Genomic DNA, 25,746 nt, shown 5'->3' with positions numbered 1-25,746 from the left:
ACAATGCACCACTCTGTATGTTTAAGTCTATATGTTGTTCTGTTGGTTAGTCTATTTATACTCAGGAGAATGTGTCTCATTTCTCTGATGCACCAAAATGTGCCAGCTGTTGCACCTATTGCTCAGATACAGACACCTGTAGGAGACAGTCACCTATCTTTGATGTCAAGTAAACACATGAGTTTGAAAATGGTTGTTGTTTATGTTCATTGTTGAAACACTCCTTTAGCTAAAGCAGAAGGTTTAAGAACAAATGCACAGAGAGTTTAGATAGATCATAATGTCATCACCTTTGAATAAGATTAGTATTTAATTGATATTAGCAAAAAAGCACCACATTCTTCTCTACCACATCTGAGAATTTTTGCCACAACAGACAAGACAAAAATCTTCCCAGAGACTAAGATTAAATATTTAATGACTGCTTAGAAAAAATAAGGTTTTGAATTTAATTTTTTGTTCACAAGCGTCCAAAGAGACTAAGTGATTCTCAGTTCACCAGTTACAGAAAGGCATAGAAAGCCCTGATGCTCATCTGTGAAGTCTAAGAGCTGATTGAATATGTTCTGAAATTGCAATCACAAACTATGTTTTTGTAAGAGTATAAAGGAGGTCTTAGAAATAAGTATAAAACAAATCTTGACAAGCTTTTTTGCCAACTTCTCAGGGTAATTTTTTGAAATATTAATATTATACTACTGACCTAAAAATACTGTTAGTAGTGTACAGAAGCGTTTGTTCAGAGAGGTTCATGCTTCTGTATATACAATGATGGATACTTAGAGCTTTGCTTACATGGAAGTCCTTAACCAACAATGATGTATGATGAGAAACACCCTGTGTGATGAGAAAAAAATATCATGAGTAAATATGCTACAACAAAAGAATTCTTTTCTGAATACAAATAAAAATGTATCTGTTAAGTATTACTAAGTCAAGCTCAAATTCTCATAGCCTGATCCATCAATGGAAAGTGCCCCTCCTAAGGAGCACTTAATGCAGCAAGTTGTACCCTTGCCTTTTATTTCTCCTTAAAATCATATGCAGTGAAAAGAGGGAACAAACATGAATGATGCATTCCTGATTCACTAAATCACTGTGGTCTCTGGCAAGAGCACAAATGTAAAAATGTTTAAATCGGCCTCATACTACCAAACAAATGATGCAAAAGGAGACCTCAAAGAGCACAGAGTGAGGGAAGATAAATGAGTACCATGTCAAGAAAGCAATTTCTCACTGAGTTTGCACAGAATGGAAATTTTACTTCCAAGGAATGGTTAGGGAATCTTTCTAATAAATCTTCAGTCCATAGTCATTGCTGTGTCTTTTTTTTTAAACTTACTTTTTAAGAGTGGTATAAGTTATACCCTCACCAGTGAAATGTGTCAAGATATTACCAGTCAAGTTGAAGGAATTTAAGTGAATCATCTCTATCTCTGTGTTTATATTTATATTTGTAATAGACTAGGATGGTCAAACAGATTTCATTTTGTACATGTGTTGAACATCTTTTCAACTAGTGAGGTCTTCTCAAAGCCTTGTCTTATTTTAATAGTAAGTTACAAGAGAAAAAATAAAGAAAAGTTGAGTCCCATTCCTGGAAAAAGTGTCAATGATATTGTTTTATTTTTAGGGATTTTTTAAAAAATTATTTTACCCTCCTTTTATCTACAGCTGAGATTGAGATGGTCAGTAAAAAGGCAATTTGTTTTCCAAATGACCTAGAGACTGCAGGTCAATTTTGCTTGGCAGAGTTGTCTGTCTCTTTAGGCTCCTGATTTGAATTTCTTTTCCCTAATTTTGAACACATGAAAGGCAACTTAGTCTAGTTTGTGTTTTCTGTCATTCTGAAACAAATAGACACTCTCAAAAAATAAAATCTAAGGCATGCATTTTAAGTATCAATGAATTATCTTGCAGCGTTTTTTCACTCTCTACACTGAGTAGAGTAATGAATGACAGTCTACAACTGGATTCTAATGCTAGGTGTTGAATATTATATCAATTCCATGCTTACAATATCACACAGTAGTTTTTTTTTTTAATGATACTTCAGTCTTTTTGGCAATGTCATCCTTAAGCTTGCCATTGCAGTCACAGTAGTTTTAACTCAGATCCTGGGAGCAGCTGAGGATGGACATGCAGAACTTAGTACTGGCTGACCTGACTTATTTTTTTAGTTGCTCTAGAGGAATTTTTTTTTTTTTTTTTTTTTTTCTTTTGTTTTTTTTTTTTTTTTTTGCTTCCCTAATAAATATAGACCAAGGTAATGCAAGGTAATGGTATCTATCTGAATTATTTAAAGCATACTTAACTTTACTGATACTTCAACTAAGTGATGGTTTGCACAGTGAAAGGGAGGACCTTTCTGTTGAGTATCTTTTCTTTCAAGTAAGATCAAGTATTCCATCTGCAGGATGATGTTATTTAAAAATCAGCTGTGCATAAATGAAGACATTACATCTCTGAGGTTTTCCTAGTTTAAAAAAAATCCCTTTGAATCTGTAGAAGCAGGGAAGATGTCTCTCTTTTTGACAGATTTCTTTTTACATTTCTTTGGCCATTTACCCTGCTGCTTTGGTTAGTACAGAAAAGTGATACGTGAAATCTTCAGACCACAGACCAACATGAACGTATTTCCAGCACAGCTCCAACAATTAGATGTCACAAATACTGTGAAAGAGTCTTATCATGTAAGAATTTCTGTCCTAAAAAATAATCTAAACTACACCATCATAATTATTGCCAGTTTTACCAAAATGCTTGATTTTACTCCTTGATATTATGTATGCTTAGAAGGGGAGGCATATCTTTTAACTTGAATACAAATGTTCTGCATTCGTTTAGAGATCCAACTTGAATGTTTTTCACTGAATTCTCCTGATTTGTTACCACCAAAGAGTGTGTGTTATTCTGTATTATGGATGGGGTCATTACTATCAAAGAAACCCCATAAGAAACAGGTGTCCTTTCTACCCAGGACTTGACCCACTGCACTTCAACATCTTCCATAGGACTTGCACTGAGCCTATGGGATACAATATAAGTTTTTTGCTACAGTGTCACTTTAGTAGCAACTCAGAGAAAGAAGTTTCCACCTCTCCAGCCTCTGTTTTGCATGGCAGCTGCAGCATCTTGTCAATTAACTCTCTTAATTGGTTTCTGTTTCTTCTCTATGACCTTTTGGTCTTGCCTGCTGCACAACACTATTTATTCAAAGCACTGGGTTTATATGAACTTTCTATCAAAATCATCCCCTTAGAAGGGAAGATATTTGATAAGGAGTTTCAATACTTGAGCTTTTTTTTTTCTTTGTTATCTCTTGTGGCTCACAGTAGAACTTGAATCATCATAAAATTGCACCATAAGTTTGTGTTTTGTATGATGAACTTCTTTAAAAGAAGAAAAAAAGACCAGAACACTCTCTACCTGACTGTATCATTAAAAAATTGAAAACAAACAAAAAATAAACCCCAACAACCCAAAAACCATGGTTATCATGGATAAGAACAACCTGTTCATCTCTTTAAAAAAAGATGGTGCAACTTTTTTAGGTATAAACTCATCAACATGATTCTAAAGCATTATGGTCTTTGTTGTGAGAAATAAGAAATCCTGTGGTGTCCCCCTAAAGAACATTAAAAAAGCATTACTGACAGGAAATTGAAAAAGTAATATATGTCTGAATGAATATGACAACTTTTTTCTGATAGAGCAGATAGATAAATGTCACATACAAGTTTCAAAATGCATTTAATTTTGCCACTACAATGGATATTCTCTTCATAAAATATATATGAATAAGGTGTGAATCATAAAACTTGACTGTGATAAACAAATGCATATTTGTTAACTTTTTTTTTCTTTTGAGATGCTAGTTCCTTTTTTGAGGTTATTTGTTGTTTACACATCTTTACATTTTCATTTCTGAGTGAAGCAGCCTGGTTGACAAATCTTGTTCGCATTTAGCCTGGATAAACTTTCTTTTGAATCTGAGAAATGGATGAATTGGGGTTTGGGGTTTTTTTGTTTTGTTTGGTGGGAAGGAGATGGGATTTGTTTAGTTGGGTTTGGGTTTTTTGGTTTGGGGTGGTTTTTTGAGGGGTTTTTTTTGTGTGGTTTTTTTTTTGGTTGTTGTCATTTGGTTTCATTTGGTTTGGGTTTTTTGTGAGGCGATGGCAGGGAAGGGGATATGAGGGAAGAAGGGAAGCTAGTAGATGCACCAACTCAACTATCATCACAGAATCAGAGAATATGCTGAGTTGGATGGGACCCACAAATACTGTTATTGTTTCAAGGGCAGTTAATATGCTCAATTCTGTCTCAGAAACGAGCACAATTACTTGATTTGTAAATTTCAAAATCTGTGATTACTCACAATTAAACTATTCCATATATGAATTATAGTATGGCATTTTCTCTTCACTCATCTCTTCATTCTTCTGCTGTAATTCCCATATGCCAGGAAATCTCCACTGTTGCTCCAAGATTAAACAAGAAGTTCTTTTGGAGGTTTCACATTACTGAGAGACTGAATTGTTGGTTTTTTTGGTTTGTTTTTTTTTTTTTTTTTAATGTATTACAAAAACATTTGTAACTACAATATGCATTTTGGCAATGTTTAAAGCTAAGTATAATTTTGCTGTTGCTTTTTTCTCTCGTTCACATCTACTTTATTCTCCTCTTGGAAGACTCCACCACTTTTAATTCTATTTAATATCTTTCTCTTTGGATTGTTAACAGGGAGACTCTTTAAATTAAGATAAAGCCTGAATGAAGGAAGCACCTATCTCATGATCCTTACACTTTCATTTGCTAAACTTATTCATGGTTAGATTTTCTGGTTCTTTAGGTTAGATACTCAGTGCTTTAAAGAACCAGATAATAGTACATCACTCCATGAGGAACCTTCTTATTTCATTTCAATCTTTTCCACATTAAGGCATTACATACCAGAAGAGAGAGGTTGAATTAGGCTGGCGGGCTTGGCAGTGTTAGGTTTAAGGCTGGATTTGATGATCTCAAAGGTCTTCTCCAACCAGTATGATTCTGTGACTTTAAGTGTTGATTGGCAAAGCCAAGCTGTATAAGTGCTCTGAAATGATCCTGTGGAGGAACAGCTGAGGGCTGTAGCTGTAACTGTGAATGATGTCTTCTGAACTTGCTAAGGATCTCTTTATTCAGTGCAATTTATTGAGGTCCACTGACACCCCAGCAGCCACAGCTGCAAGAGTAATGTGGAAAACAACAGCTCTAGGGAAACATTTAAAATAAATTCTAAACATAAGAGTCAGTTCTAGACTATCACTGCATTTTTTACTCCAGCTTTTGGCTATGATTTTCAACATTTTACGCCATGTTTAAAATGTCATTAATGTATTTTCCTTATGTAAAAGAAGCATTTCAATACTGATGAAGTTAAAATAGCACCACCTTTGTTCTTCTCTCAGGAACCTGTAATCCAGTAAAAATTATCAGAAAGTACAGCAGTAGCATCTCACTTGAAAGTATTGATACAGTGCATCACACTCTTCAATCATCTTAACTAAGGAAATGTGAGACTATTATGTGATACAACAATTTAATTTTTTGATGACAAATAGGATTGTTGTTATTTTTTTGTCTATGGTACCCCCATAATCATGAATGGAATACATAATCTCACTGGAACACTGTGCTGAGGTCTTATTCTAACATACCAAAATAAAAAACAATGGCCTGCCCAAAAAAATTGAATATATAAGAAGTATAAGACACATGACAACTACACAGATGGAGAAGGGATTCTGGAAGCAACTGGTTTTCTGTCCTTACCATTCCCTTCCTCTAGAGTCAAAAAAGTAAAGAAGCCCCTCACCTTTGTTGCTCTGCAGATCACGGTTGAAAAGGAAATATTTTTAGGACTGCTACAGAGAACACATGCAAGAATAGAAAATTGCCTGTGATCTACCTTCCACAGAACAGGGACTCAGGGATATGGGCTCTGCTGACAGCAGAAGGGAAATATAAAGTAGTTTGAATTAATATAAAAATACAGAAACAAATTTCAATTTGCCTGTCTGTATCAGGAACATGTTGCTTCCACAGAGTAGCAATGTAGGTGCTGTAGACAGGATTATCAGGGCCACTGCTGCTTTTAATAAGAAAATCATACTTATTTAACTCTTCCTTAAGCAGACCTATGGACCATGCCTGAATGAACTGGTAATTAAGATACATGTTCTCCTCGCAGGTTCATGAACACAGTCTCTTGCTACGTTTTCCCTGAATTTGAGAATCATTTCAAGAAAACCAGATGAGTGTATTTTCATCTTCAACATAAAATACCCTACTTTTCTGATAACTTGTATTTCTAACTCTTAGGTAGCCTTACAAAAATTACTTAAAGCTTGTAGGAATACTGGCAGGGAGATAAATAGTATTTTTACTAACATATTACACGTGATTGAACAGAGACCTGGAATTTATCAAACTTTTCAAAGTTAAACTGATTGGCAGAGCAGTGTGCTGAACCAGGGGTCAGAACAAATTTTGCAGGGTAAGAAGGCCTGGCTTATATTTGGTTGGCAAATTTTCATTGGTACTAAAAACATCAATCCACTCTGTGATGAATGCATAACAAAAGGAAGTTATATTTTATCTCAGGAAGGATTTTTATTCCTAGACATTCAGATCTAGAAACTTGGAGTCATGACGATTTTCCATTCAAAAATTTACATGCAATCTATCTAAGCCTTCTTTCAGTGAGATTAATTTTTTCTCCTTGTCTTCAACTCCCACAAAATTGCACTGCATTGTAGCAAAACTCCACTTTATAGGCTGGATATCCACTATAGTAGTGATATCCACTATAGTAGAGAGATAATCCAGGATGGTTTGTTTGTTCATCATAGTCATGCTGTGCTAAGCATTGTGCCTCACTCTCAGTAGGCAGAAAAGTTGCTAGTGAAAGAAATGCAAAACTGGAAAGTGCTTCAGTGGTACATTTGTGTACCACTTCACATTAACTCATCTCAGCCTTGCCCTGAGCTTTCATACACTATCACAGTAAAAGTTATAACTCTTAATAGTAAGACCAACAGTTTGTGTTTTATTTAGCTAAAGTCTAGATGATCTAAAATCATAGAAACATCACCTAAGTAGGGCATGACTTTGTATTTAGACAGATGTCATCTTGTACAGGTGTTATGCTGAAATTATGGATTGAGAGACAACTACCATATCATCCATAGTCATGGCATCTGTGCGGCAAACTCAGGATTTATAACAGTATTTGGAGAAATGTGATTGTCTAACAACAATGCTGAGTATCACTGCTACTGATTGATTACAATATATATTAACCTTCTTGCTATGAATTTTGGCTAAATCTGAAATGATTGAATTAATCAGCATGCACAATTAATTTCACCTTTAAGAATTACAGACAGAAATCTGGTGATCTCTGATAAATATTTTGTATAGTGTAGGTAATCTGATAGTCAGATGATGTGAGAGGGTTTTTTGAGAATATATTGATGGCCTAGAAATTCTTTGACGTATAGTCTAATTAAAGAACTCTGGTCCTTAAGATTGCATCTGAAGATTATTTGATGGTTAGTGATTTGAATCCAGTTTCTCATGGAGTACCTAAGAAAATATCCATTGGTATTCAAAACAGACAAGTCAAGGACAGAATGAAATATCATTAAGTTTTCAAACTAAGTTTCCCAAAATTTACTTTTGCTTCCTCAGAAAATTGCATCAATGAAAATTAAAAAGAAATCTAAGTCTTTGAAATAGCCAAATTTGGCACACATTTGCAAGATCATAATACTTCTAGTGAAATAACTTTTCAGGAATGGTATCACAAGATAAAGCAGTGACCATCTGCTGAAGTCAGTGCCATCTTCTTAGTTGTATGTGCAAAACAAGTTTACAGGAACAATCAAGGGAAAGAAATAAAAATATAATACCAGAAATAGTCCTGCTCATCCAGACACAGACATTGCCAGTAGTGTGCCATATCCCTTTTAAAAAATAGTAAGATTACAATTTGAAAAATTAAACCCACACTATTTCAGTGAGAACTGTTTGGCAGTGGAAGATGTTATCTTGTTCATATCTGTGCAAGGCTATGTCTCAATAGCAGCTCTTATTTAAAAACCACAGGATCATAGAGCAATTGCTAAACCCTGCCTCATTCTGGCTCCTCACCTCTCGATAGCTTCTCTCTAGTAGGCTAGTCCAGTGCAGTACAGCACCAAGTAGCAAAGCTAGTTCCAAACAAACTGATAATGTCACCATAGCATGGAAGCAAGCTAATCACATTGGCACACATTGTGCTGGACCTAGTTAGGCATGCTGAGAAACGGGAATTTGTTTCCTGAGCTGTCCTTGAATGGCTTAGTATGGCACGTGATACAAAGTGTAGGCATGCCTACATTTTCTTGTGTTGTGTGTCCAGTATGTTAGATTCTGATGTGGCTGGAAGCAAGTCCACTCTTTATGCTCTGAGAGAGAAGTAGTAGGAAATAACGTTATTGCTCAAAAGAGACAATCCTTGTTCTAAAGGAATCTAAATCCAGTTTGTAATCTAAAGATACAAATTGATGTTTGGGTTAGCAGTTGCAGCCCAAATACAAAGCTTGAAAAGGCTGAGAAATTTTATTTCAGAGCAGAGATTTCTTGTCTCTGTAATTCTTGATACTTAGTTGATATTGAAGTCTTCAGAGAAGCCATCAACTCTTTTGTAGGTGACTATGAAAATTGCAACTTGCATGAAAAGAAAGTAGGGATGAATGAATATTATGAAAATATTTTCAATGTAATTGATTCTAGAAATTCACACTTCTGTCCCAGTTGCTATGTATTTAATTCCTGAGAAAATGAATACTATTACTTTCGGTTATCAAAAAGATTTACCAAAAAAACACCAAAACCACATATACAGAAATGTGTTTGCTTGTACACACCCTAAAAGAATCTGCACAGCAATCAGAAAAGCTGTTTGTAGCTTGGGAGCCAAGCAGTAAAATGCTAAAAAACAGTTAGTTGTAAATTCTTTTAGAGATCATCAAATATTGTTAGAAATTCTGGCTGTTTTTTCATAACAAATATGATAGCATTGGCTGTCCTGTTATAGCTTATCATGGATCTGTAGTCATAACAAACAAAAATATTGCTAAAATATTTTATACTAGACGTCCATCAAATAATTTTAAATAATAAGTATTTTCATAAGAATCTCACTAGCTGATTTTCAGAAATACTTAGGACCTGCAAATCAAATTAAAATCAACAGCTGCTTTGCTCAACTCAGAGAACTATGACTTCCAAGGGTCATGATGCCTGATTTAATTCTTTTTTTTTAAAAGAAAGTTAAATCTGATAAGCAGATTGCTTAAAAGGAACAATTCAGCAGACACTCAACATAATTTTTAGTCTTTAATTTGATAATTGCATATATTTAGATTTTTCTAATGAGAAAATGTTGTGTTATTCAGAATGTTTGATAAAAAATATATTCTTTTTTATGACAGTACACATGCTCCTACTGCGAGAATGTAATAGTATTTGCTTAAGAAAAAATTCACCACATAATTCCTACGGTGATGACAAATTCCTGTGTAGTTTGATGTTAGTATACAAACATTATTTTCTAAAAAAAAAAACCGCAGAAAACACAGAGAAAATCAGGCAGAATGTTGGACTCAATGTTCCATTATGATGCCTACAAGCAATAACCTATCCAATATGTTGAATGATATGAGAACAATACTTAACCTGAAAATTACAATTCCTTACATAAAATGGTAATGCAGGAGTACAGTTTCATAGGTGCCTGTTTCCAGTATCACTGTTTGATGCCTTTTCTCAAAGTAGCATTTTGCTGTGCCATCTTTTGGACTTGTCATTAGGAAATACAATACAGGAAAGAAAATTTGTAAGCTTTGCATGAATTAGTACTACTTCTAATTTGAAAAACACAGCCATAGTTTCATCCTGTATGAGGTTCAAGAATCATATTGTCATTAGTCCAAAGAATGAGATGGAATAGCATTACTTTCAAAAGAAGTCTGTAAATTGTATTCCTTGTGTTCATGATTCCAGTTTTTCAGTGTGTAGACTGGGAGTAGATTGCATGTATGTGGTATAGTGCATATAAATAACTGGGGTTATTGATATTGGTAGAAAATAAGTGATTTGTATTTTTAAAAATATCTGTGTCTATGTGTTTATAATTTATATAGATACTGCATATATATATATATACATATACATGTATGTGATTAAGAAAGGGGAAGCTGCACAGAGGCTAAAGAATCCTGTGCAGATTCACATCAGTATATCTTTTCCTCCGTAATTTTTTCCTCAGATTGTCTCCTTAAATAACTCCTGCTAATAAAGTGAGTGTGCAACATATCTCTGAACAAATGCAGCCTCTGACTAAAGTTTGCAAAACTGTACAAAATCATAGAATCGTAGAAGGATCTGGCTTGGAGGAGACCTTAAAGATCATCTAGTTCCACCCCCCTACCATGGGCAGAGACTGCTCTCACTAGACCAGGTTTCTCAAAGCCCCATCCAGCCTGGCATCCACTTCCTGGGATGGGGCATCCACAGCTTTCCTGGGTGATCTGTTCTTACCACCTTCATAGTAAAATATTTCTTCCTAACATCTCATCTATACCTCCCCTCCCTAGTTTGAAGCCATTACCTCTTGTCCTATCATGGATGCCTTGTCCTACATGCTCTTGTATAACAGTCCCTATCCAGTGTTTAGGCCCCCTTTATGTACTGGGGAGGATGCTGTAAATTCTTCACAGAGAGTTATCTTCTCCAGACTGAAAAGCCCCAACTCTTTAAGCCTGCTTCATAGGAGAAATGCTCCAGCCCTCTGATCATCTTTTTGGCCTCCTCTGGATCTGTGAGGTCCCTGTCTTTCTTGTGCTGAAGACTACAGAGTTGCAGGCAGCATTCCATGTGGGCTTGATGGGGGCAGAGTAGAGGGAAGACATACACTTCCCCTGAAATCTTCTGATACAGCTCAGGATGCAGTTGGCCTTCAGGGCTGCAAGAACATGTTGCCAAGTCTCATCCACCAACACCCTCGTGTCTATGTGTATATGGTGGTTTGCCTCATTTTGCTGAACAATTTTGCTGTTGCTTCTTTCACTTTTCCCCTGTTTTTCTGTTTTCTTTTTATGTTGTTCTTCTGTTGTTCAAAACTGAATAATTAACTTTCAATATTTAAAGAGTTGTAACATTGATCAAATTGAAGAGATGTTTATTTTGATGATACTACTAAAAATAATTAATATTTCCTTTTTATAGTTGAAGATATTTTTTAGATGAAATATCACCATTTGCCATCTGTAAACCCTGGCTGACAGTAGAAACAAACTAGTGTAGTTAGTATTTGATTTTACTTACACTTCAGAGCTGTTGAATCACCCATTTGGCTACAGTTTCTAGGATTCCTTTGGTTGTGCTGGGAAAACAATGAGGCAGGGCACCATCCCTGTTTCTGATGAGAGGAAAAGGACAAGAAGTTAATAAAAAAAAACAGTTGCATGCTTCATTTTAGAGTATCATTGTAACTTCACCTAATGTCAAGACACAATGGGTTTATTAGGAGCCACATGGAAAGACTCTCTGCTGGGAAATCATCAATTAGTCTGTCACAGAGTTATGCAAAATCTGGTTTTGTATCTGCAGTGCTGCAATTAGACATTTATCCCCAGAAGTTATGAGCAATCACTCAGCTTCCATCCACGGTTTCCACCTGCGTGTTGCAACAAAGTAAACCACAAAGACAATTAAATATGAAGGAAGGATAAGAATGGACTTTTTTAATGTTATTCTTTCTTAAGAATTGCTTCTTCAAAGGATCAGATTTTTAAGAGATCATATGTTTCTATCTCATTTTTACGAAGAAACTTTTACTGAGCAAGTCTGAAATCTGTTTAAAGGTACAATACTGACTAAACTTCAGTTAATCAGTGATAGGACACTACCCTGCCATGGGGGGTAATATTCACAGAAATTATTCATATACTGAGGGATTTAACCCTTCCGTGGTCAGTTCAATTACTTGGGATTTTACCTTCACTTTAATTGTGTGCTATTCTTTCACTGCAGTTTGCAGGACTATGTAGGCAAATACCATTGGGCCTACACCTGGTATGAAGGTTGACAAATTAATTTCATGTGCAAGCCAAACCCTACAATTTTATTGCAGAAATCATCTTGACAATGGTAGGTTCAAGTTGTATGATCTGAGACATCCGATGTCAGATATCTTGAAATCCTAGGGTGCTAAAATCACACTAAGAGATTAATCAGTAGAAAATATTCAGATGCTGTTAAAAATCACCCCAGATTTCTTTTACAATTAGAAACAAACAACTGGCTTTTAAAATTTAGTTAATATTGGGAAGCAGAAAAATAATAAATTAATTTCTGCTAAAACTGTTCTCTAAGCAGCTTGATAAAATTGATGTATCCATTAATCCATGAACAAAAAGGAAAGAAACATACTGAATACTTGAAATTATAATCTGACTCCGCCAAGGATTCTGGCAACACTCTGTGACTTGAAGAGGGCCAGAATTGCAGTCTTTGTGATTAGTAGAGGAGGATGAAAACCGTGTCTCTACAAAAAAAGTTGAAGTCTGAATTTACATTAAATATCTCTGTACAGTTTCCACCTGCACTGCATTTTGTACCTCTGTGTGTACATCATAAACAACCTGGTATAATTTATTTGAATCAACAGTGCTATGCAGATTACTGTGCCTAACTCCCTCAGAGAAGTATTGACAAGGCGATCCCTTGAATTAACCCTTGAGCTTTCAAAACTGTCTGATTGCTGTTTTGCACATACCACCTGTTTTGCAGCTCCTTTGTGAACAGTGCTTCCTTTCAGTTGTATCATGTGTAAAAGGAATTGTAAAAGACACACAAGAAACTCTCAAAACTTCTAAAATTATACTTTTGTAGCATGAGAACTTTTAGGGATGTGGTTTTTTTCCTTCAAGAACATCTTTGACAAGTAAGATTGTTTAAGAATTTGAGTCCAAGCATTGGCAGAGTAAGAAGGCTATTCTGCTTTGTCTCAGAGAAGACATAGCATTGTGGAATGTGTTCTCATTGTGGAAGTGTTCTCACTGTGGAATGTGTTCTCACTGTGGAAGTGTTGGATGGAGCTTTAAGCAACGTGGTCTAGTGAAATACATCACTGCCCATGGCTGGGGAATTGAACTAGATGGTCTTTAAGAGGCCCTTTCCAACTCAAACCATTCTGTGTGGCTCTGTAAGTATCTTTTGGGATTAGTCCCTGTCACATGTTGTTCCTGAACCATCTTTGAAAATAATCTGAAGTAGCAGCATTTCCTAGAAAGGAGCAATGCCTCCCGACTAGGGAAATCACTGACAATTAAATAGTCTGTACTGTGGTACGCCAGTGCCTCAAGCCTGTGGCATGGCCTTGTTTTCTTTCTTGACCAAATTCAAATGTATCAAAACCATAAATTGTCTTCAACTTGTACAATAATTTAAGAGGACAGATTAGCAAGGCCCAGGGTGAAATTTCATACCAAAATTAGAGGGAAGAGGGATGTGGTTCAGCATCACGTCAGTCACACAAGGTTTAAGGAAGGGATCAAGTTTTAGTACTCGTTATGTGTGAATCAGTGAGCAATTAGGATATTTAGGAGAGGGTACTTGGACAAGGGGGAACTTGAAAGGAGAAACCTGAATCCAATTTTATCCATCTCAAAGCTGCATGCAATAATGAGTAGCCCTGTTGTTTAAGTAGAGACAAGTGGATATCTTTTTCTTAGTCAGACAAGAATTTACTTTGGTAAAAAAGGAAATAAAATCTTCTTAAATCTCAGTAATTTTCTGTTTCTAAATAAGATTCACCCTTGAGTCCTACAGTAACACCCCTGAGGGCATTTGTTCATTTGCCCTTCTGAAACATGTCTTCCATCTGTGTTTTTCCTGCTCCATTTCTGTCTGTGTGCATGTACAGCACGCCATGTACAGTATGGTGTGTGACACACATTAATACATATAGATAGCCTTCTGCATCTGACCTTACAAACTGTCCACTTCAGCATTGTCATTCTATGAAATGTCCAACTGTAGTCCAAGAAATGCATTTTAAATGTGAATGAAAACATTTCTATTACTGATAACACCAACACAGCATTTTTTTTGCTTTGCTGGGATTAGGACCTTGATAGTTAAAGTTACATTGGAGTAATGACAGTACAAGGTTGTGTCCTTCACATGGCAAAGGAAGGGGAGGCGTTTGATATGTCTCTGCTGATAAAATTAAGAAGGATTATTTCTTGTGTTTGGTGAGATTATATTAAAAATGAAAGAATATATTTGTTACCCATAAATATGTTAGGTCACAAAATCTGGGAGATATTTATGTGTTGTGCTGCACTGCAGTTGTATTTCATTCATGCTGAAAGTCTGATTTTAGAAAACAATTTGAAATCTGATAATGATGTAAATAAATGCCTCTCTCCTCAGTGAATAGCCATCTTCTCACATGAATGGGAAAGCAGTTGCCATTCAGCTAGGGACAAAAATAAAATAAAATAAAATAAAATAAAATAAAATAAAATAAAATAAAATAAAATCATTGTGATCTGAAAAGAGAAACTCTCAGGAAATTTCAGCTTAGAAGGCTAACTCTGAATATGCTTCACCATGCTTCACTTTCATGCTCCATAAAATGGGGGTAATAATCTTTATTGATCTGTCTACCTTTTAGCAATGCATTAAGAACTTAAATTGTATCTTTACAGTCTTTTGAAGAGTCTTGATATATGCAGCTCTTACAATACAGCTTAGTAGCTGGGCTTACCATTCTATCAGGTTCTCCCATGGAAGAGCTGTCCTGCTTTATGGTTCTCTGGTCTTCCCATGCTAAAGCCTTCTAACTGTGCAAATTTGGTAAATTGATGACAACTTCAGCACCTGCTGCTTGTTTCCTGAGCTGCCGTAGCCAGCAATGCACTCTTCTTGCTCCAGGAGTCAGTGTAGGTTGTCACCCAGTACTTCATGATTGAGCCTACCTAGAGGCACATCACTGGGTCTGACTGTTGAAGGAACAGTCACTCATTAGGATCCTGTCACTCAATGTAGTCATATCTTGGCCTAATAATGGGAGAGGGTGATGATAGCCACCTGCCCCTACAGGTATGCCTCAATTACTTGGATATCTTTGCATGGTGCTTTTTTAAGAATAGATTTTTTGGGGTTGTTGTATGTCACCTCTGGTGATTTCAGTAGCCAGAGGTCTTCACATATCTTCGTTACTCTTCACCATGCATTTCACACCTGTATTCATTTTGTATCCACAGGAAGAGATTCAGTGGTGTTCTACTTTTGCACTCTCATAAAGCAACTTAGTGGTCTGCCCAAAAAGTTAGCTGATATTTTCACTAAACAGTTATTTTAGACCTAATTTTACACTGTATTGGATGGGTTCCACTGATATATAAATTAATTGTTGAAATCAATAGGAATATTATATGTTCTGTTTTATATATTTTTGGGGGGAATAAACTTGCTTTTCATTTCCATTAGGAATATTTCAGCCTATTTTTGTGAGGAAACTACTCTGTGTCTAGTGCTATGTATACATCTCTTTCTCTTTCCGTCCATTCAGCTATCCATACCTACTTAATGGTTTGTGAATCAGCTGATTAATTTCTATAAAATTTGTCAGAAACAAAGGGATCTAAAAAGATGACTGAGTTCCCAAGTGGAATGAGAACAAGCAGACAGACTGTGGAAAACTACAATATTTCTATCTCCACTGAGGAAAAAAATGGGATCATACTAGTGGGAGTCAAAATGGACAACGCAGTGTGGTGAACACTGAGGATAAAGAGGAAGAAGCAAGGTTTCTGGAAAGGGCAGACTGGAAGTCTTATAATGGAGTAGGTGTTTTCAGGGAGGCTATGATAAATAGAGAAGAGAAGGTGGAGGAAATAGAGGTGTGCTATTCTTTTTTTATTTTTCCTGTTGCAACAATCTTGTGACTCCAGCTTCATAGGTTGCTGTTTGAAAAAAAAAGAAAGAAAAAGTTTGGGTTTAGACCCAAGTTTCATTAGAAGTTTATTTCAGATTCTCTAATACCTGTAAAAAGGATCTTATAACAGCATAACTTTTTCCAGCCTAGCAGCTTATTGACTGACAAGCTTTCTTACGACATCTGTTTGACATCTCATCCTAATATTAGTTTTACAGGCACTTTCACATTTTAGGAAATCACTGTATTCTCAAGTCTGAGATGTCACAAGTGTCTCTTTCTGCAACTACTTGCCCCAGAAATGTTAGCTAATATATTTTATCTAACATCAGCCCTCCTGTTGTGTTGTACTTCATAGCTGTCATCCAAAACCAGCTGCATTTTTATGAACATATCTTACTAAGGCATGCCGTGAAGGGTACCAGTATCCCTTTGTATCTTCCTGAGATCACATGGGAGTAAAAGGTGATCATCTAGAGTACCAGGTATCAGAAAATCAAGTAAAACTACATAAGCCCCACTAGTAACCCATTATATGGATTATGTAGAAAGCAAGACAAAAAGACTGATAATTTTATCTATCTCACTCTGTGTTAAAATGAATAGTGGAAACAAACCATGATCCAGAGCCCAGAGTGTGACCCAAGATTTGTTTCATACACTCTTAAGCCACAGCAGATTTGCCACAGGTGACAGTGGACAGTGGTAAAATGTACAGGTGATGTGACAAATTAATTGGAAAGTCCTCAACACCCCAGTGAAGGAATGACTGTTTTCCACCCTCAGCCTGTCTTACCAGTCTCTCTGTGCTTTTATCACCTAAGTTTGATTCAACATGCAGAATATAAGGAATTACATGTGGCAAGTATATGTGGTGTGCGTGCATTCTCCCTGTGTTGTTTCTTCCAGATTATTGGAACAATCCCACTGATGCCTAATCCAGTCCCGTCCAGCCAGGCGGCAGGTGGAGCTCAGGGACTTCAGGTGCAGCCGATAACTCCACAGTTATTGACCAATGCCCAGGGTCAGATCATCGCCACTGTCATCGGCAACCAGATACTCCCAGTGATCAATACCCAGGGAATAACACTATCGCCGCTCAAACCAGGCCAGCAGGTAAATTGTCTGTAGCCTGAATGATTATCCAAACAGACACACAGAAATTTTCTGCTCCTCATGGACACTCTCATGGCCTCTCTAAAAACCCCTGCTTCTTTACCATTTTTAATAACAAAAATTAATTCTGTCCTGCATAGTATATTACTGCATACTATATATGTAGTAATTAATAATGTCCTATTCTATAATTTATTTATACATTCAAGGATTATACATTTATTCTTTTTCTTTTCTTTTCAAGGTCAATATAGGACCAACTGAGATGTTTTCTGCAATGAAAATGCAGTAGGAATATGAGCCAGAGGAGATCCATCTGGCGTATAAAGTTCAGTTCCTTAGTTAGTGGTCACCTAGTAGACTGGGGCTTGAAATTATTTGGAACATGCAAGGAAAACAAGGGAAAATATAAAATCTTATTAGATTTTCTCACTGGAAAATATACTGATTATGTATAATTGCATGGACAGAAAGTATTCTGTAGAAATTATTACTCAGTGTAAGGTTGCAAGTAGTTGACAGGCAAGGATGGATCCAGTGACCACACTGAGGTCCAAAAACACTTCTGTAGCTCTTCTTATAGCACTCTAGAGTCAAATCCATTAGTTATGCCTACATCTGTAGTGCAAGAATTGTAGTCCTACCTTTTATCTCTGAAAGAGGGGAAATTGAGGACAGAAAACACACCAAATGTGATTACCAAAGAGGTACTCTAAAAATATGTCTCACTTAAATATTCAGCTTAGCATTCCTATTGCTGGTAGTGCTTGTTTGCCATTCCTGCTGACACCTCCAGGCACAGAGCATCTTCTTACCAACCAATGGATTTCTAACACTTTTTTGTTTGTTCTGAAAACATTTCACATCCCATTGATTACCTGTTTTTTCCCCATCCTATCCTCTGTAGTATGTAGCATGAGCATTTTTCAAAGCACTTATCATTATTTAACTCTATTTTCTTTAACGGGAGTGTACTTGCAGTACTGGCAAATCCTTTTGCAATGGTTGCATATACACGGTTTCAAACAAAGCTGGATGGGTCTGAGGACAGGCTGCATGTTCTCCACCACAGGAAAGCCTGACAATAAAATATGAAACTCAGCAGTTCACATTTGGTTTCCTGGGGATGTGTGGGATGGAGTTTTTTTGAGCCAGTCCCCTGAAGGGATTAGATCTTTTCCTCCATTATGGGGGAGGCACTTAAAAATCATAGCAATCCTGAGATCCCATTTGAAACTCATGAAATTTAGGAGGACTAAGGACCTGTATTATTGCCTGAGACATTCTCACATGCAGGGCAACTCACCTTCTGAGTTCTGCAGCAAAGCAACTTCTTCCAGGAATTGTCTGTCAGTAGTGTCAGTGGGCAGAGAGCATATGGAGGTGTAACATTTTCTGCACAGCTCATGGCACTGGGCTCAAAAAAAGGGACGAACTCGAAAGCTGAAGCTTGCTGAATGAGCAGGGGTGCAAAGTAGAGAGCACTGTTTAGCCACATCATGCTGTACTGTACTTGTTTGCCCAACCTGTGTGCTCATGTGCAGGGATCAGCTGGCAAAAATATCAGTCTACAGAGAACAGATTATGTCCCAGAGACAAAGATGCTCCCCATTAAGCTGGTCTGCCCAGCAGTGCCATGGATGTAGAAAACATTATTTTGCTAATACTGTTTTCACAGGGTTCAGCCTCTGCCTCTTTCTTACATGGAGTCGTGAGGTCTCAGGTGTTGCAAGAAGGGCCACCATCTCCTTACCTTGAATCAGCCTTTCTTGAAGTTTAATCAAGACAGTATTTTTGATCATGGAGGGGAAAAAAAAATGTAGTGTAAATACTGTATGAAAAAATATATCGTTTTAGGTTATCGTTTTTATAGGAGCCACAGAAAATTATTTCTATGTATTTGTGCTCCCTCTACTGGCTCTTTTGGTTTTACTGAAAGAAGTCAGAGAAAATTTTGTCATGAATTTCAGTGGGAGCACAAAAGGTGAATGAGAGCTAGATTCCTCATAGGAGTACTACTGATGGACAGTGAAAAAAAATTGAGCTAGTGCTATACAAATTGTTTTATCATTTGGAAAGTTAATAGATTTACTCGAAGGTTAAGGAGATCCTGGGTTTATTTTTTGCCTGGGTAGAGACTTAGAATAACTGTAGCATTTGGCTAATGATAGCATATTAAGTCCTAAGGTTTAAAATATCATTTTCAAAAGAATTGAGTGCGTGCTTCAAATCAGAGGGCTCAGCAGGAATTCAAAATATTTTTGAAAATGGTCACACAGTATTTGGTGTCTTCTAACTTGATGAAGGAAGCTTCAGCAGGGGGAGAGATTACAACACAAGTTTGGGGAAAGTTTTTAGCATGTCTTGAAGAAATAAATAATGTAGTAAAAATGTTTCAGTTACAGATAGTCCTAGTTTAGCTTTCAACTTGTCACTTCCTTGGAATCTTAAGTACTGAAGGAGAAAAAGAGCAATGATACTGAGCTGCAGCTTGTTAACTGAGTCACAATAATTGAACCTTTGTAAACTGTTCCAGTTGCTAAGTAATGCATACTAGTACTTACTTTTTCCCTGATGACTGAAAACTTAAATGCCTCAATATTGTTGTTAGTCAGCGTTACTTAGGTAGACTTTTTCAGACTCGACAGACTAAAACTTCAATGTCTCCTAATGGAAATGAGTTCATAGAATACTTACATGCTGTGTAAAGCAGTGTTTCTTTTTCTGCACTGTAAATAGGTTGTTTTTCAATGTACACAAGCAAGTCTGATGTAGTCCTGTTCTTCCTGAATTTAAGTATAAATAGATGGTTTTAATTTATGTTCTTTAAACCACAGTAGGTATTGTTCCTCTTCAAATTACACCAAGTAGGTAAAACTTCAGATATTTTACTATTTTCCAACATTTTGCTAATATAAGGAGCACCAAGAATTCTCCTAGAATCTGCAATGGCTTTCTAAAGCAGGCGGTTGTTTGCACTCCTGTTTTATTCTGTATCCTTTTTATCTCTGTTCCTAAACAAGGGGGGGTTTGCCTTTAATAATTTTTGCTTAGCCATTTTCACACTCTTCAAGACTTTTTGATCAGAACCGAATGCCATGGTCACAGGAAGTATGCATCCCTGTTTTACATAACATTATATTATTTTCAGCATTATTTTCTTCCATTATCTCAATACAGCCTAACATCCTGCTTTTTTCTATCTCTGTTCATGGAAGAGTTTTACTTAATAAGCAGATGTATCCATCATTATATATATTTTGTTCCCTGATTATTATCACGTGTATCACTAAAATCGTTCCTTTTGATGTGAATCGCTTTGCACTGATCCACTACCTGTCAAAAGGCTCCCCTGGCCTGCTCCAAACAGGATTTGTAAGTTTTTCATGGTATTCTGTACTAACTGAATAAATTCATGTGTTCTTCCTGCAGATTCCACTTTACTATTATTCACCATATTTCCTTGCTGGCTGCTAAAATAGTTCAAAAATTTGGTATAAATCCATTACTTTCTACTTGTAGTCTCCTTTCTTGAACAAGAAATAATAAAATTATTCTCTAATTTCATGTTTCTTCCTTTATAAGCTCTTCGTGTCCCATATAGAAGGCTACCTTGTAACTTTAACTCCTGCACTTCCTCCATGCCTCTCAAGAGGAATTTTGTCAAAATATAGGTTGCATGGCTAAGGGTTCATTCTTTTTGAGAAAAGATGTATTTGTTGTAAAAATTTATTTGCATTGTCATTCATTATCAGATTTGAAAAATTCGTTTCAAGGTGTTCTTACATATCATTTTCATATCACAACCTTAACACCAGCACAGCTGAACTTGAACCATGAACTGCAGTCTTATAAAATTTAGGAAAATGTGCACCTTGCTTAAGTTAGAGATAGAGCAGTTAGGTATCTGGTGTAAACTAGTTAACTGGATTTCCTGTATATTTCTATGTATAGACATAGAAAAGGAGACATATGCATGTCCAGTGTGAAATGAATAGGGCAGGAGATCTTTTCCTTTTCAATACCTTTGTTTTAAAAAATCAGCTCAGGTGGGGAAGAACTGACGGGTTGCGCCCATGCTGCCGCTGCTCCCAGGAGTGGCACAGAGGAGGATGATGATGCAGCTGTGTTCGCTGGTCTGCAGGCAGAGCTGGGGCTTCTGTTTTCGTGAGAGAATAGGAGATTCCACCTCCTTTTCAGTCTGACATTCGAGGTCCCCTTTCTAGCTGACCTCCTCTAGGTTAGGGTGAGAGGTAAAAAGGATCTTAGCAGATGGGATACAACAGGTGATTACAACCTGAAGTTATTAACAATAGCAATTAGTTTAACTTGTTAACTCTGCAACTTTAAAAAATGGACAACTTTTCTGCTCATAACAAGTGGAAAACTCAAGATATCAAAATAGAAAAGTTTTTGGATAGGTTGAATCTCTAATAGGTATCTTAACATATCCACTGTTTCCACTGACATGAGAGAGGGATAAGGTAGCTATTTGAGGACTTTCAAATAATTCTACGGTGAGCAAAATTGACTGAGAAGAATCCAGCTGCCAATGATAACTGGGGTTCAAACACATTTTCGTTTAGGAATTTCCTAAACAGCTTCCCTAATAATTGGTGTTTTCATAACTATTTTCTTTCACATACAGAAGCAACTTCTGGACATTCTATTGTTCTCTGGTGTACCACATAAAGTGGGTTCCCATCTCACTTTTGCCTGGCTCTTTCTTTCTACATATTAGATTCATTAAGTCAGGACTGTAGTCCCAGTTGTCCTCAGACTTGTATCTACAATGCTTGACAGAATTTTTCATACTTCATCATGTCTTAGAGCACGACAACTTTGGGCTTCTGCCAATTCTAACACAGTAAAATAAGCTACTAGGCAGCATTTTCCTACATTTTCAGCTCCTCATCTTTGTTGTCATTGGCTATCATGCTCCAGATTAGCTGTTGAAAAGACATAGATGCCTCTCAGATGGGTCTGTGGTGACTCTTGTACATCCTGTTTGCCAAATTTCACGTTAGATGTTCCCTTTCTATAGTCTCAACCTGCCACAAACACCCTACCATCCTGTTATCACAACTCCATGCAATCCCTTGTTATTCTCTCCCATTTAAATCTAACCAGCTCTCAATCATTTCCTCTCTACAATGCTCCTATGGCTTTGATGCTGTCTTGTTTTATGAGAAATGCACTCTTCTTTCTCTGTTTCAATATAGTCACTAAACTGTGTTGTCTCAATCTGACTTTGTTTTTCTTTTGCTTCTTATATGACTTTCAGTGATGAGGGTGACAATTTTTCTCGCTTCTTTCTCTTTTCCTTTACCATCATCATTGCATAATTCTTTTTCATCTGGATAAATTGCCAGAATTTTGAAAGTCAAGATTACTAGACTACTTACTACTACAAGGGACTACATAAGACTTTCCATGCCACAGCATGACACTTGACTTGTAACTTCCATCTTTTCCTGTCCAGTTTTCTTTGTGGCATCAGCAGCTGCAGGAGAAGGATATCTCAAAAACAGTTGATATAACTGCACCAAACCATTGGGAATAGGATGATGTCACTACATTACCTGTCATTCTAAGCAACTGAGGCACAGAAAGCATGCAGTGCTGTTCACTGTAGGAATATGAGGGTTACCTTTGAATTATGCACTTACACATTTAAAGCAGTTACTATAATACTATTGTAATATTTACATTATTAATTAGCATTCTTAAGTGATAAATATAATTATAATTAGTTATTATAATTATAATTAGTGATTAATGATTATTGCCAATAATATTGTTGTTATATTGACATTATATCCTTCCTGATAGGGATAAAAAATTACTTATGCACCTGATTTGCATATAAAATTAAATCTTCTACTGATGTCCAGCTATATTCCCAAACTCATTCAACAAGTTGAAAGACCTTCAGTTACAGTGTACTTTGAAAGTAGTTGTGATTCAATAGAAAGGCTTTGAAAGAACTTCAGCAGATGGTGTCAAAGTCCTGCCCCCAGTTATGTCCACAGCAGTTTTCATTTTGGGCAGAGTATGTACATAGCCAGTGTGAAACTAGGGATGTTTTCTACATTAGTTTCCAAATGTAGCTGTTCTGTCAGTCTAAGCAGTATGTACAAACACCTTTTATACTGTATGTACTATAGTATATTGCACTGTACTGGGAGAGAGAATGCTTATTAGGTATCAAATATCTTTCATATTCAGAAACTTATATTTGAGTAAACTAAATTAGGGTGAGGAGGTACAGTATTTGTGACATACTCTGGCACAGTCAACTGACTGTGGAAGGGATTTGGCATGAAGGATAGGGGTATGTGTATTAACTTGTTCTTTCCAAGTTTGGAAGATTGCTAGGAGATTTAAGGAAACACCTTTGAAGCCCATGCTCATGCCGTATGAGTAGGTTTAAAAACAGACTTCATCTGCCATTGTGCTCTTGAGTCATGTGGTGTCCTCAGCATGCCATTATTCTTTCTCAAAATCAAATGTATTTTAGGAAATGTATACAGAACAGAGAACTCCATTTGCAAGAAAAATAGAAGCATGAAACACTTAAACTACTACTACTTTAAGGCATTATCATGCAATTTCAAAGTGTTTGTGAATGTCTTTTTATATCAAGATATTTATTTTTTCAGACTTTTTATGGACTTTAGTCTTTACAAGAGCTAACGTCCATATTTCCCAGGATGAACTAGCTGACATCAGAAAAAATTGAAAACCTTTAACATAAAGGGGATTGTTTAAGATGCATTTCTTGCTCTTTGTACCACTCCTTTTAGTTTCATCTCTTCTGCCCCTTTTGTTATACTTGTCTATTTCACCTCTGTCTTCTCTAATTTGTTGTGTTTCCTCATCTCTCGGATTTCCTTTTCACTGCATCATAGAAAAATAGCACTGGAAAGGACCTGAAGAGGTCATGTAGTTCATCTCCTCCCACTAGGCAGGATCAGTTGTCCCTATATCATTCTTGACAGATGTTTATCTAGCTTGTTCTTAAAAATCTTTAGTGATGGAGGTTTCCTGACATCCCTAGGCAACCTAGGCACTTTCCGTTAACACTCTAAAGGTCTTCCTGATGCCTGACCCTGGCTTCCCTTACTGCAATTTAAGTTCATTCTTTTCTTCTCCTTTCCATTAAGTCCATATTTCGCCCTTGCTGTTTGTCCAGACTCTCTGTAAAATCAAGTAGCAGCTCTGTTATGATACAGGAAAATATTCTGTCCAAAATTTTCTAGATTTCCACTTAGTTTCTTTCTCTTTCCTTATTTTATGCTAAATACCTGGTTACCCTATCACTTTTATGCAGCTTTCTGGATGCAGAGAACAACATCCCTGATGTCATAAGACCTTTAACACAGAACATCCCAAGCACAGGAATACCCTACATACATAATTTAAGAACAAAATTCAGTCTTACAGACCTAACTAATTCTTTACCTCTGCATTTATGAGTCAATACTACCTTCACTGTTGACAGTAAATAAATACAAATAAGGCCCTTTGCAGTTTTCAGTTTATTCTTATAAAGTATTATGATGCACTTTTCCCTTCTCGTATTCCCTTCATCCCTCTAGCTGTAGTGTGCATACACATATTCCTGCCAGATACGAATCACGGTTCCATGCAGTCATCATTCTGGCATGTCTACTATATCCACTTACAAAGAATGGCACTTTCAGCAACTGTTTCTGTAATTCCTGTGCCTCCTTCTGTCTTTGGATGGAAAATGCACAACAGTCATAAATATAATTCATATCATACATACGTGTCCAAAATTGAGAAAAGTCAGCTATTGTAAGTACAAATTGATTCTGTCATCTAGAATCTAACTCATAATCTAATCGTTGCCTCTCCTTAAGGCTATTTCTGGAGTGGAAATTATAGTGTATGAAAATAGAGAGTATTTTAATGCAATTTCATGCCATAGATAACAATCATTGTTTTTTAAGCAGGACATTTACAGCTTAACATCATCTGCTGTAAAGCAGAGGGTATGCTGGAAATTATGTAGGGAGTTAAAGATGGAATCCTCCCTCAGTCTTTGCTCAGGTCTTAAGGTGATTCTTCAGCCTCTTCAACCCCATTGCTCGCTTCTCCCTCACAAGCAGTGAGTTAGAAACCAACCTCTAAATATCTCTTATGTATTGCTGTTACCTTACCTAAGGTTACTGTGAATCCAAACTTCCCTAGCCATATTCCTTTTTGCCCAGCTAAATTATGAGAATTTCTTATATTTGTTTAAATATTTCTGGACCTTCAACAAGAAAGTTGCCAAGCTTCTGGGTATTCCAGTTACTTTAAAAATATATGCATAGTACAAAACGTGCAATGACTCAAACACTTTCTAGACTCAACCATCATATTGTGTACGTGCTGCATAGTGACTTTGTGCATGCCTTGATGCAGAGCTGAAAAATGCAGATTCTAGAGCTTCCTGGAGGTATCAGTTTTACTATGCAAGTGTTCAGTTGTTGAACTGTTAAGTGACTGTATGTTGTAACATAGCTGGAAAATGTTGGGCTTGCTTTCTTCCTGAGAAATGCTGATGGGAAATGGTGTAGAAG

The 25,746-nt window shown here is 36.5% G+C and overlaps 1 protein-coding gene across 2 annotated transcripts in view; it reads left to right on the top strand.

Annotated features, from left to right (window-relative positions):
- POU6F2 (POU class 6 homeobox 2) overlaps positions 1-25,746 on the top strand; it is a 312,059-nt gene that overhangs the window by 270,369 nt on the left and 15,944 nt on the right. For both annotated transcript variants that reach the window (XM_041464251.1, XM_041464253.1), the window contains exon 7: positions 16,949-17,155. In XM_041464251.1, coding sequence (XP_041320185.1) covers positions 16,949-17,155 — 207 coding nt within the window. The remainder of the gene's footprint in view (positions 1-16,948; positions 17,156-25,746) is intronic.

The sequence above is a fragment of the Pyrgilauda ruficollis genome, unplaced genomic scaffold (genome assembly GCF_017590135.1).
Source record: "Pyrgilauda ruficollis isolate IOZ18807 unplaced genomic scaffold, ASM1759013v1 scaffold176, whole genome shotgun sequence".
NCBI lineage: Eukaryota > Metazoa > Chordata > Aves > Passeriformes > Passeridae > Pyrgilauda > Pyrgilauda ruficollis.
The sequence above is the reverse complement of the archived record's forward strand: the minus strand, read 5'-3'. Positions and strand labels throughout refer to the sequence as shown.